General features: G+C 43.6%; 1 protein-coding gene across 1 annotated transcript in view; it reads right to left on the bottom strand.

Moving 5' to 3' along the window:
• Window positions 1-3,760: 3,760 nt before the first annotated feature.
• The window catches only part of AR (androgen receptor), a 194,538-nt gene continuing 185,357 nt past the window's right edge, over window positions 3,761-12,941 (bottom strand). The window contains exons 6-8 of the mRNA XM_032474381.1: window positions 12,305-12,435; window positions 11,281-11,438; window positions 3,761-10,593 (exon numbers count right to left, since the gene is read on the bottom strand). Of these exons, the coding sequence (XP_032330272.1) occupies window positions 10,438-10,593; window positions 11,281-11,438; window positions 12,305-12,435 (445 nt within the window). The 3' untranslated portion in view covers window positions 3,761-10,437. The remainder of the gene's footprint in view (window positions 10,594-11,280; window positions 11,439-12,304; window positions 12,436-12,941) is intronic.

Raw genomic sequence — 12,941 nt, 5'->3', positions numbered from 1 at the left:
TCACTTGTTCCTATTTGGTTTGTCCCAAAGCAGAAGCCATATTCTTTCCTGCCTACTCAGCTACCTTTCCCTCCTGTGGAATTTAATCTCATTGTTCAAGGCCTGAGTTAGATATCATCATCTCTAGGAAGGTGGAATGTTGTATCTTCTTCTCCAGCATTTTTTCTGACTTCCGATTTGGATGAATGAATGAGTCCCCACACCCATAGAGCACCAATTTGGCTGGCTTCCCACAACCCACACTACCTCCTAAGATGATGCTACTCCTCATCTCTGGGATGCACTGTCTGCCATCTAGGAACCTCGTGTCAGTAAGTGTCACCTCAGGAAGGCCATGGCAGTTATAGGTGGGTTGGTAGATATTGTCACTACAGAGAATCTTGAACACATTCCAAGAATTATACCAGGTCCAGGTTTTTGATAGATTGGTCTAATGTGAGGAGCTACAGGAAATCAGGAGAGTCAGGGCTTCCAGTTGGACTCAGGGCCATTAATTATTTAGGAGCCACCTTTGGGCCATTCACTTCACCATGCTTAGCCTCAGTTTCCCAATCTGCAAAATAGACTTGATCCCTGACCTGCCTTGCCTCTTCAGGATGTAATGAGATTCAGATGAGATCATGTGTTCTGGGAACTGAAAAAAATGTCTATATCTCCCCTTTAACCTTGGAATAAATGCTCAACTCTTCAGTGTGAAACATGGGCCTCACTGGCTTTTGCTTGTGCCTCTTGCTCTACCCTCTTCTCTCATACCCATGCCCTTTGTCAAACATTTTCCTCAGGCTAAGCTTTTTGTCTTTTCCCTTCAGGGTTGCTATCTTTTGCCTGAAGACGAATGCCCTTTTCTCCGCCTTCAGCTCCATCTTCACTGAACCTGGGTCACAGCCTGAGAAGTCTTCCTTGACCTTCACACTAGACCAGGCTAGACCAGACTTCTTCTGCACCCCAATAGAACCTTGCACTTCCTTTACCATAGCACCCATTACATTATGTTATAATTGTCTATGTCTTTGTCTATCTCTCCCACTAGATTAGTGGCTCCATGAGGATAAAGACTATGTCTATCTTGTTTTGACATGTGGTACATAGTGATTATACATTTGTCATTGAATAATAAATAGTTGTTGAATAAATGAAAGAACAAATGAATAATTGGATGATTGGATACTGTGCCCTGTGAAGAGTCCTTGTGATTTTTTGGGGTGGTGAGATTCTCCCACAAGATTAGTCCAACCCTTAAATTATCTACTCTTAGCACTCTGTGTAAGCATCAAAAAACTGGTTTTCTTTGGGGACAAGTGTCACTGCCCAGGTGGCAAGTGATGTGCTTCTCATGGCATCTTCTTGCTCTGTTGGCCTATTTGCTGGTCTGAGATTTGAAGTGCCCCAATGGGGATTGGAGGCAATGCTTGCATATAGTCGGGCTTAAGTCAGCTTTTTTTGATACAGTGTTGCTGGTTGGCAGTCAGGCCAAGTTCAGCAAATGGTCTTCTCTTTGCTTGAAGCACCCTGGGAAAGAAGTTGAGGTAAGAGGGGAAGTAGTGACCTTAAAAAATGGTGGCTGAAGGATCTGAGGATTTGAATCATGTGCATCTGCCTGTTAACTCAGAAAACTAGTATTTTATACTTCCGTGTGTCTTTTAAATGTTTCTCATTGCTTCTACAGTCCCTACTCCAGCTCCCGCAATAATTCTCTCCTTCTCTCATCTCCCCACAGTGGCATGCAGAAAACCTCTGGGAGTAGGTGGGAGGTGAAGTATGCATTGCAGTTGGAGTAGAGATCCTTGGGCTGTATACATGGGAACCACAGATGAGAAGTGGAGGCTCTCTCACAAAGGTTCTACATCAATGTGCTAGGGGATGTAGAGATTCTCAGGTGCCCTGCCACCCTGGCATGCTGCCTGCAGGTCCATGAAGTTTGGGATAGATGCTATCTAAGAGCCCTTCGATCCCTTTTAGGCAGGAATTATAAATCAGGGGCCAGCCCAATTTGTCTGAGGGATAGATGTGGGAGGCTTTGGGGTGGATGATAGGTTGAAGTCCCAGATTGGCCTGGCTTAAGATATTTAATAGACTGTAAACTCACTGGAAGCATGGACTGTGACTTAATTCCTACTTATTTCTGCTATTTATGAGATCATCTAAATGGTAAACAAATTATTTTACTTTTGAGTGGTATCTCTGTCCATCAAGGGGTTGACAAGAATCTATTACACAAGACTCAATTGTTGCTTTGACCCCCCTGCCCTAGGTGTTTGGTAAATTTTTGTTGAGTACAAACATGGGGATTCTAGTTTCAAAGAATGTGTTCTAGGGATAATAGAAGGCCTATTCCTTTTACCTTTATGTTATGATTTTAAGAAGTGTTGCTGTAGTTTGCAAGAACTATGGTGTCCAGATTGGAAGGGGCTCCCCATCTCATCTAGTCCTATTCCACATCTTCAGACACATTCATTTTACAGATGAGAACGTTAAGGTCCAGAAAGGGGCAGAGGGTTGCCAAGTATCATACAGTGAATCAGCAGGCCAGAATCCTGGTTATACACTAACTGTATGGCCATGATCAAATCACATATAGGACTCCTGCCTCCAGGCTCCTTTTAATTCACTAGGTGTCTTTTCCCCCTACCTCTGTGCTTTGCTACTCCTTAGAAAGCCTATGGTGGATGCTACGTACCTTGTCAATTTAGATAGGAGCTTAGTGGTAAATTAAACCAAGTAGAGTGGCTGTTAGGTCACTCTCTGTAGATCCAAGAGAAGAGAATCTAAGCAATGGTGGTCAGAGGGTCTCTTCTGGAGGCAGGCTCTGACTTACACACACAACCCACATTTATATTCTCTCTCTCTCTTCTTAAACACACACAAACACACATTGTAAGACTCTCTTGTTTCCTTCCCTCCATCAAGCACTGTTCCCAGGAAAATTTTGTGAAATCCATCCACTCTGAGGTGGTCAACGACAAATATGGCTCACTGTGGGATCTCTCTCAGGGGTTCTGGCATTTTAGCAGAGATCAAAGCCAGAGCAATAAGCCCAACAGCTGGGTCATATACATTCTTACTGAATCCTCAACCCAGTCCAGTAAAGAGGTGCTGTGACAACCCTTATTACAGATGAAGATACTGAGACATAGAGAACTTTCCTATTATTCCTTAACATATCACATGTCATTGATGACCTGTATTTCAAGCCCAGAATTCAGTGTGGGATTGCATTAAGTATTCAAACTGTGAGGAGATGGGGTGGGGTGGGAGAGTAGGGGGGGCGGTCTTTATTTGAACTTTCATAAATCCTAAAGAAGTCTGGCTTGGATTTTACGTAGGTGGTCAAGGATGATATGGCTCCTGAAAAGCAGTGAGAATGTGAACATGCCCATTCCTTATCTGAAGCTTGCCAAGAACTGGGCATGAAGCCCCCACCTATTTTGTGCCCCCAAAAGGATAAGAATGAGGGTGAGCAGCTGGGTTTTGTGTAGCTTTCTCCTGGTTGACAAGCTCAGGGTTTTTGGTGAGAAGTTGTAATGGGCCACTATTGTCCATCTGTGCTTTCTAGCCCATACCTTTTGATATTTTGGTGGTCCCAGGTCAACCTATGCTAAGGTCAACACAGGACAAATTTATAACCCTTGTGGAAAGATTTTTAAAAATACGTGAAAATCAAAGTAGCATTAAAAAGCCACTGGGCATGATACCAACTCTTGACTTCAATAAAGACAGCCAATAAAAAGATCTAATTAAAAGAACTCTGATGACATTCATCTGAAATTTTAGATTGTTTTATGTTTTAACAAATTAACAATGGTGATAAGAGGACATTAGCAGCTTTTCTCTGGTCTCTTTGTTAACAATAACTTGAGCCTGCAGCCACAACAGGGGCTGTGGCCAAGTTTTAGCTGGCAGACCAGCAAAGCAGTATTTTACACAATGGATGACATTTCTGAAAGCAGAGACAGAGACAAACCCGAAGTCACACATGTATTCCAACAAACAAGTTTCTGCCATTTTTAATTGTATTTAGAGCAACAAAAGATTCCAAGATTACAAAAAGAGAATAGAACACTAGCGCTTGGGGCTGGTCCTGCTGCCCAGTGGAGGCCAAGTGCCTCTATGAGAACTGAAGCCCCAACGAAAGAAGTTTCAAGCAAAATTAAAGTTTCTTTAAAAAAAATCTTTATGTGATGCTTTCTATTAACATTTTTTCCCTTAACATAAAAATTAATTCTTACATCCGGTGACATAGTCTGCTGCTTCCTGCTGCCAAATTAATCTCAAGGACAGTGAGAGAATGTCATGTCTGAGGCACTCCCTAATAAATGTTCCAGTCTAGGGGAAAGCAGAAAGGTGTCACTGAATGGTGAAGGGACTATTTTTTTTTAGCTTTGGTCATCCCAATGGTGGCTACTCTCAGCACCTGAGTGATTTATGGGATAGGGCAACCCTATAGGCACTTCACTGCAGGACAGTTAGCACCAAGGGCTAAGGTTGGGAGAGACTGCAGGCCTGGCCTGTCTGCTGTGCAGGGAACAGAGTACCAAAATGTGAAGCATTAGCCCAGGAGGGCACCACCAAATAAGCAGCAGCATTTCAGAATTTTCTTTCCTTGGGGGCACGTGTGTGTTCCAGTTTTTGGTGACTAATGGAATCTGTCGCTATATGACAGCCTTGTTGAATCGTGAATGTGGGAACTGTTTCAGGCCACAAGGGCCACTCAGACCATAGCTTCTCATTTAATTCCATAAAAAGCTAAGAGACAAGTGAGATAAGGAAAGGAACTAGCGCCCCTGCTATACTGAATTGGGACTGGAAACTAATCAATGCATATTACCTATGTTCTGGACAAATCTAATGGGGAGAAATCAAAGCTGAGTCAAGGGCTATTTTTCCCTGTAAGACTCTACCTGCTAAATGAAAATATTTACCACTTATTTTGGGGGTGGGAATATTCCAAATGGTTTGTTACCTCAGCTAAAGTGTATGAAGAGTGACTAATGTGGATTTTTCTGCCTTCACCTAGAGATGGTTAAGTGTTGGGAGGCTCTGAGCAACAGACCCCAGTGTCAATCTCTTAATTGAAGAAAAACACCCCTACCTGTGGGCAGAGATGGACCTGTACCTACAGATACTACTTCTAGTACATTGATAATTTTTAACAGAGAAAAACAAATTTTCATTGTCAAAATCTTTATAGAACATATCAAAACCAGAATTAGAGCACATAGACACCCAGTAGCAAAAGCACCTCAATCGTAGGTGAATGAATTGTTTGAAATGGAGCACTTGCTCCAGGTTCCCAAGTGCAGGAAACTGCCCTTTTCTCACAAGGATGGTGAAGAACAAAGAATATCCTTCCTTCTTGCAACCACTCAGGTCCCATTAGAGGGCCACTGGCTGATCATTTAGGTGGACCTCTGGGCCTTCCCTATCCAAATCCCAGTTGGTTCCAATGAGACTCCACCACCCTTTACACATTCATCTGTCTTGGGCTAGTAAAGTGCAATACATCATGTACCCTACCCTTTTCCCTCCTCTGCTCCTTGGCAAGGCCTGTGGGTCAGACCCCAATAGGAGCAGAGATATCTCAGTTGTTTGATCAGCCCAGGTGTCTTTTACACTCTGAGAGAGCTTCCAAAATGTAGCTGTAGCCTCTCTCACAAGTACATGGTATCAATTATGACCTGGAACCAAATATAAAGGTGCAGAGAAAGGTAAAGCTATCAGAACACATTATATCTATATATATATAATTCAATTTTGAAACATGGATACAAATACTCATTTACAATATATTTCAACCTTCTGCCTTAAACTGCAGAGAACTTTATTTTGTGCCATTCAGAGTGGGCAGAAATGAGGATTTCTGCCTGCTGTCCCTCTAGTGCAAAATCTATTCCTTTAAATGCTCCCCTTATCAGCAAGGGGCTTCACATCTTCAGATAAGCTAACATTGGCACTAGCAAACACAGTGGCCAAGACAGCTCCATTTCCAACCATGCAATGATGGAGCTTTAAGAATTTGCTCAGCAACTACTAGAGAAAAGGAAAGTTAGCTCTGCTTATAAAAATCACTTAGTGAAGGACCCATAATCCCATTTTTTTTCAAAGTTATCTTCCACCTTTCTAAACCTGTATATTGCATGTGGGGGAACCCACAAAACTCTTATAAAGTCAGTCACCAGCAAAGTCCTTTAGTCTGTCTTTGGACAGCTTACCAAAGACGCACTAATGCTTGCTCCCTCCCTGCCCTAAAAATTTTGGTATCTTAGCAGATACAGTGTAATCTTTGGTTACATAATGTGATGCTTTCATTTCTGTCTTTTGTTTTTAACTGCTTTCAAAGATTTTTGAAACAGATTAGTGGTGAGAACAGACCTGCCTATAAAAGGCAATAGGGGTAGAAACTTCCCTTTACAAGAAATTGCACATGATAAATGACTTATTTTGACTTTATATTTAGGATTTGATCCTGTGTTTTAGCATTCCTGGTTCCCGTGACCCCCCCTACAGGTGGTAGAGCATGAAGGCCACTCCCTTGGCCCAGTGCTTTCTCACCTGAGCAACTGGCATAGGATAATTAGTAGTCAACTTCTTGTTTTCCCAGGGCCATGCAGGGAACCATGCTTGGATAGTTACTGGGCTGTCTGAAGAGAGTCTTATGAAGTGCAACCCTAGCACAAGGCTGGAAACGGGTAGAGGGAGTGGCTTTGGCCTTTGGGCCATGCCAAATATCAAGGGAGAAAAGAGGGCAAGGCCATGTCTGTGCTGTGCCTAACGAAGCAAACAGTTAGAAGCTACTTGATGCTTAAAGTTAGGTCATTTGTGTAGTGTTAGTATCATGTGGATGGTGGACCTATTTTCTCATATAGTACAAATACTTCTTGCTATATATGCATATATGCATTTAGAAGTAGAATATGGACAGAGAGGGACTCTAGCATCAACACATTATTTCTCAGACTGGACAATCACCTCAGCAACTACCCAAAGGACAGAGTGAAGCTCTTTTTTCTTTTTTTTTTTTTTAGTGCCAGTGAACATATATAAAAATACATGTAGTACTGATTTTCTTTTTCAAAGATATATGACAGAATCCTTCAAAAAATTCCTTTCTCATTAAAAAAATAATGAACTCTCCAAGAACAAAGATACTGTCTGTGGCATAGAAAAGCTATGGAACAAAGAACCCAACCCCCATTTCAACTCAGAGGCCAGGCCTGGGCAAGCTGCCTAATGAACAAGAGCTGAAACTGCCACACGACTCTTCTTTGACCAGAGTTTGTGACCCTGGCAGCTATCTGCTGCCCAGTAAAGACAGGATTTTCTCCCTGGTGCTCCTTCTTTTTCAGTTCCTCACTCTCCATCCCCATTGAACACTGCAAACTCTTTGGAAGTAGTCCCCATGACTTGCCTGGTGAGTGATTCTCATCTTCAAGCTCACCAGGTGAGTGAGTGTGGGCAGCTGATCCTTCATGGGTGAGCACAGTGTACCAACCACATCAACTCTGTTTGTAGAGCAGAGTGCATGCAAAATGAGACTTCTGTCAATTACACTGGCTGGAACATCAATGGCCAAAAAAAAAAAAATTCCCCTTTCATCTGTGGGAGACAAAGCCAAGCTAAAATCTCCTTTGCTCACTGAATAACAGTGCAAAAACAGTAGGCTTAAGTGCTTGCTTAAGCCATTTTTCCCTCGTCTTGCCATTTAGAAATTCGGAATAATCCAGTTGTTGCTGCTTTTAATTACACTGCTGTTTCACTGATTTTTGGCTTTCAGAAATGAAAAACATATATTCATAAAGACAAGAGTCACAATTGGTAAATCCATAAAGATGAAAAATCTGATAGCCAGAGAAATGGAAAGGAGATCATCTAGTATTTACAAAGAGAAGTATTAGAATGATATAATCGAATCCAGGTACCACAACAGAGGAAAATCATTTCAAAACAGATGTAAAGAAACTACTAAAGGGTAATCTAGTTTAAATGAAAAGACTGGTGGTTTTTGTTGTTGTTGTTGTTTTGTTGTTTTTTTGTTTGTTTGTTTAAAACAGCTAAAAGTGATCCTGTGAGCTTACATAAGCCAAATGGTGTCATAATAAAGAAAACCAGGATTTGTCTATCCTACCCCAGAAAGAGAACCTGTCAGTTTTAGTTTTGTACAGCAGTCTTGGATTGGTATCTCATCCATCTTAGGTTCCCCTCTCCCTTGTTATTTAAAGAAGCTGTTTTGCAAGTTCATTTGGCTATTAATATCAACAGAAATCAGGGGAGGAAACCCATATAGATCATATCATGTCACTCAAAAACTATCTTCTCAACAAGTAGAGTGAATCAACTGAAATGGGCAGCTTGGTGACTGGCTCCTAATTTCTTGAGTTTAGCGGATGAATTTAAGAGCTAAGTGAGAAGGCAGTGGCCAAGATGAGAAAGTAGGTGGACATTCCCCTATACTCATGATTAGGGGACAAAGTCAACAGAACAGAAGTGTGCCAAAGGACTATATGAAACCAGTGTCCCAGGAACACACCCAGAGTCCATGAGTGGCAGCTCATTGGAGCCACACCAACCAGACCTTTCCAAAGGAGGCCATGGTTCTGTAGTCTCAATGTTTCAACTTCCTCTGACTGAGAGGCAGCTATAAAAGTGGGGAGTCTGAGTGAATATGGCCAATGTCAGAGCCTAGAATCAAGCAGCAGAGGAGGATGGTGAGTAAACTCACCAGATGGTGTCCATCTGGCTTTAAACTTTGCTTCTGAAGACTTTTGATTTAGTAATCAGTCTCCTTTTGGTTACTTCTCTCTTCTTCCCATGACGTCTGCAGGTGGATATGCTGGCTGGCAAGGAGAGCAATTACAGTGTTTCTGGTTTTAGTGCCTTTAGTCTTCCCATCTGGATAATTGAGTTTTCTCTTCAACCCTGTTCTGGGTAGCCCCTTTAGCTGCTCTGAAGGAGGAAGTGGACGTTTCTCTACTTGGTGGGAAGGTGTCATCTCGGGGGGACAAAGGGCAAGACGCCCAGCTTGTCCAATCCTATAGACGCCTCCTTTCCAGTTTGTCTAAGGGCTCCAGAGATCTGATAGTTGATGAGAAACATTTGGTAAGAAGTCTTTGAGCCCACCGGCATCTAGAGATAGACGTCAAGACTGCTGGCTTGCTAGCCTTCTTGGTGGTGGGGGTTCTTAGCAGAGAGTCTGGAAACATGCCCAGAGAAGTGGACAAGCTTCACCACCTCGGCTGTAATGCAGTCTGGTGAAGTTCAGGCCCATGAGACACTGAAGGGAGGGTGGATGGTGCTTGCAGCTATGTGGAGTCAGGCGGAAACCTTTCAAGTCTTTTAAAGGTAGTGGCAAAGAGGGATCAAATCTTCAGTGTCCTAGACAGAGAACAGTCAAGCCACTACTTTCTTTTCCTCTGACTCCAGCCCAAGCTTCTCCCTGGGCCACAAATGGGAAAGCCAACCTGGAGTGAAATGAGGCCTTCCAAAAGGTCAGATCTCTCCTCTCTTTCTCGCTGGTCTGATTCTTCAGTGGAAGTGGCCAAGTTTTGGCTAAAGAGAACATTAATTTCAAAGTTCTTAGAAAAGCTATTGAAAGTCAATTTGAGGGTGGAGGCAGAGGATGAGAGAGAAAAGGAGTTGGGGGGGGCATTCACGTACAGACAAGTTTTCAAACAAGAAGCACATTTTTCAGTACCATGAATTACACTGCGGTTGAGCAGTCTTGCCCTCAGGGGCCAAGGCTGTGGGCAGGTACTGGTGATCCATCTGTCCTTTCTGTCCTCTCTTAAATCTGCCCCCCCCACCTCGGCTGTGGGGTCACCCTGCCCTTTAAAGGCAATAGCCATTGGCAGAAAATAAAGTCTCCCAGGGAGAGAGAGTTTGGGGAAAAAGAGCAGTGACTCCCCACAGGCTTGCAATTTTCACCTTATTCTAGTTACTGTTGGCCTCTTCGGGGATTTCTGTTTGTTTTCATATTTTTTAAGAGGGAAAAACCCGAGCAAGTTGGGTTTGTGTTTGTTTGTTTGTTGTGTTTTCCCAGATGCTCTTAGCTCTCTAAACTTCACGTGGCGTGAGGTGAGTAAATGTTTGTGTGGCTGGCACACAGCGCGGTGCTATAAACAAGCACAACTTGACACCGCACCACAGGAGGATCGTCACAGATTTAAAGAAGTACAACAGCATTCAAAACACAGATAAGAGCCACGGCAGGGAGCAAAGTCTGAAAGTGCCATGGGAAAGTCAGATAGAAAGGGAAAGAAAAGAAAGGAGGAAAGAGGAAAAAAAGCCCAGCAAAGAGGACTTAGGAACATCTTCATGACAGACTGTACATCAATAGAGGAAATTCCCCAAGGCACTGCAGAGAAGTAGTGCAGAGTTAAAACAGGCAGAAGATATCTGAAAAAAGAAGTGGGATGGGGTGACAAAATGAAGGCTTCCAAAGCTTCACTGTGTGTGAAAATAGATGGGCTTGACTTTCCCGGAAAGGATCTTGGGCACTTGCACAGAGATGATCTCTGCCATCATTTCTGGAAAGTCCACGCTCACCATGTGGGACTTGATTAGCAGGTCAAAAGTGAACTGATGCAGCTCTCGTGCAATCTGCAGGGGGACAACAAGATAGGGAGAAAATGGGGTTGACAAGGAGTTGGCCTCTTGTCAGGCTCTCCCCCACAACCTTTGATTTCTTCCTCCTTCCTTCCATGTCCTTGATCCTCCCTGTGTGTGTGTGCACATACACATGCACTAAATGGTCTCCAGGAAGTCACTGAGGGCTACCAAGAGATCTCTTACACCACTGCGAGCTCTCTGACTCAGGATTGGATGTTCCTCTTCCTCAGCACAGACACACAGACATGCAGACATGCAGAGTCTCTCTCTTTCTCTCTATCTCTCTGTCTCTATCTCTGTCTCTGTCTCTGTCTCTCTCTCTCTCACACACACACACACACACACACAGATACCCACACATCCACGTATGACTCAAGGAAGAGGGGGAAAACTTCCAGGTCTGTTTTGTCTACCTAGAGAACTTATCTACTCTAAGCCCCTTCCCTGAGTCCCAACTGCTCGGTACTCAACTCCTCCACCTCTTTCACAACATCCAGCTGGGACACTGTGACCTGTGTTCCTTTCTTCTTCATTGCTTTTTCTTCCTGGACCACACTCAAAGCCAGAGGGAAATGGAAGCACCTCCCAACAGGTGGTGCCAGACCCTAGAAGAGCATATTATCACTTGGCTCTATCAGGCTGCTCTCCCTGACAAAGAACCCTCCATCATTTGCTTACAGGCTGCACAGAGTCCAGGAGCTTGGTGAGCTGGTAGAAGCGCCTTGAGCAGGATGTGGGATTTTTTCTCTTGCATGCAATGATACGATCAAGTTCCTTGATGTAGTTCATTCGAAGTTCATCAAAGAATTTTTGATTTTTCAGCCCATCCACTGGAACTGATGTGGGATGAAGACAGAATGGGGAGGGGAAGCATGCCCACGAAGGAGCATTAGACAAAACACCAAGTTTTCTGACCACAAATTTGACCCCCACCCCCACAGGGAGGGGAGCCATCTACTTGGCTTCCTGTCACTTGACGTCTATATGCCTGGGGCCTTCAGGAACTCTGACAGGAAGGTCTTAGGAAAAAGGATAGCCGGACCTAGTCTGTAGGGCATCAAGTAAACAAAATTTACTGAGCCTTTCTTTTTTCTAGTCTCCTAATCTACACATTTCATAGGACCTACAGTTTTATGCTGTCCACAGTCCAGCTCTAATTTAGACAATTAAAACACCTGGCTTTGAATATTAAATTTTGCCTCCTTTCTCCCTCACAGAGGCTAAGGCAGCACTCTGCTTAGAAGAGACATTAAAGAAATATTCCTTGGCTACCAAATAATCCCTCTCTGAGTTGCTTACATAGACCATCTCCTGTTGGCAGAAGAGGAAATTCCTTCTGGGAGGCAATCCCTTCTGCTCTACAAGAAATATAAGTTAGTCCTTGCCTGATTCTACGGTAGAAGCTGTGTAAAAATTCAGAGACCTGTTACAACCAGCCAAAAAGGCCCTAACCTAGAGAGAGAGAATCAGGGTAGGTGGGGATCTAATGGAGGTTGAATTCTAACAAATTAATTGGTCTCTAGCCATTAAATTCATCCTTGTTAGGGAAAAGAATGCTAAGGGAGAGTGGAGGAGGGAGGATGAAAGAAGAAGGGAAATGTTCAGGAGCTGGCTTCTTCCTGATAATTCTTTAATGAAAAAAGCAGCTCCCCTCTGATCCCCTATGACCCCAGGGGCATTCCTTGCCCTTCCAGGCACTTACTAATGCTGAAGAGAAGCAGTGCCTTCATGCACAGAAATTCCTGGGGGGTGATCTGGAGCCATCCAAATTCTTGAGAGAGGTGCCTCATTCGGACACACTGGCTGTACATCCGGGACTTGTGCATGCGGTACCTGGGAAGGAGACAACACAAAGAAAAGAGAGTGGTAAGGGAAGGCTTAAAAGAAGCCCAGAGAGAATGTCTCTGGTTGTCTTACCCTCTCTAGGTTCTCCAAAAAGAGTTGTTTCTCCAAGAAGAGCTGTTTCTCTTTCTGGTGCTTCAGTGACACAGAACAAGCTTGTTCTTTTTTTTTTTTTACCCAAAATCCTGACATCCTGATGACTACTCATCTTCCCTGGCTAGGATATGGGTTAGCACATGGAATTTCCACGTCCCTGTGCCCCTCCTGCTTCCTGAGTCAGGGACAGGAAAGCCTAACGAAATTAATACAATGGGCCAGGCACATGGTCTCCCTGACTACAGTTCTAATATCCCAGCTATGGCTAAAGCCAGAACCTGCCTCTCAGACATCCCATCTTGGAGGATTTCTAGGAGACAGGCCTTAGAAATCAACTCTTAACTTAAGGACACCAGGATTCTCAAATGACCACACTTCCCATACTAGAAATTTAATCATTT

This window comes from Camelus ferus, chromosome X (genome assembly GCF_009834535.1).
Source record: "Camelus ferus isolate YT-003-E chromosome X, BCGSAC_Cfer_1.0, whole genome shotgun sequence".
Taxonomy (NCBI): Eukaryota; Metazoa; Chordata; class Mammalia; order Artiodactyla; family Camelidae; genus Camelus; species Camelus ferus.
This window is presented reverse-complemented; position numbering and strand designations above follow the sequence as displayed.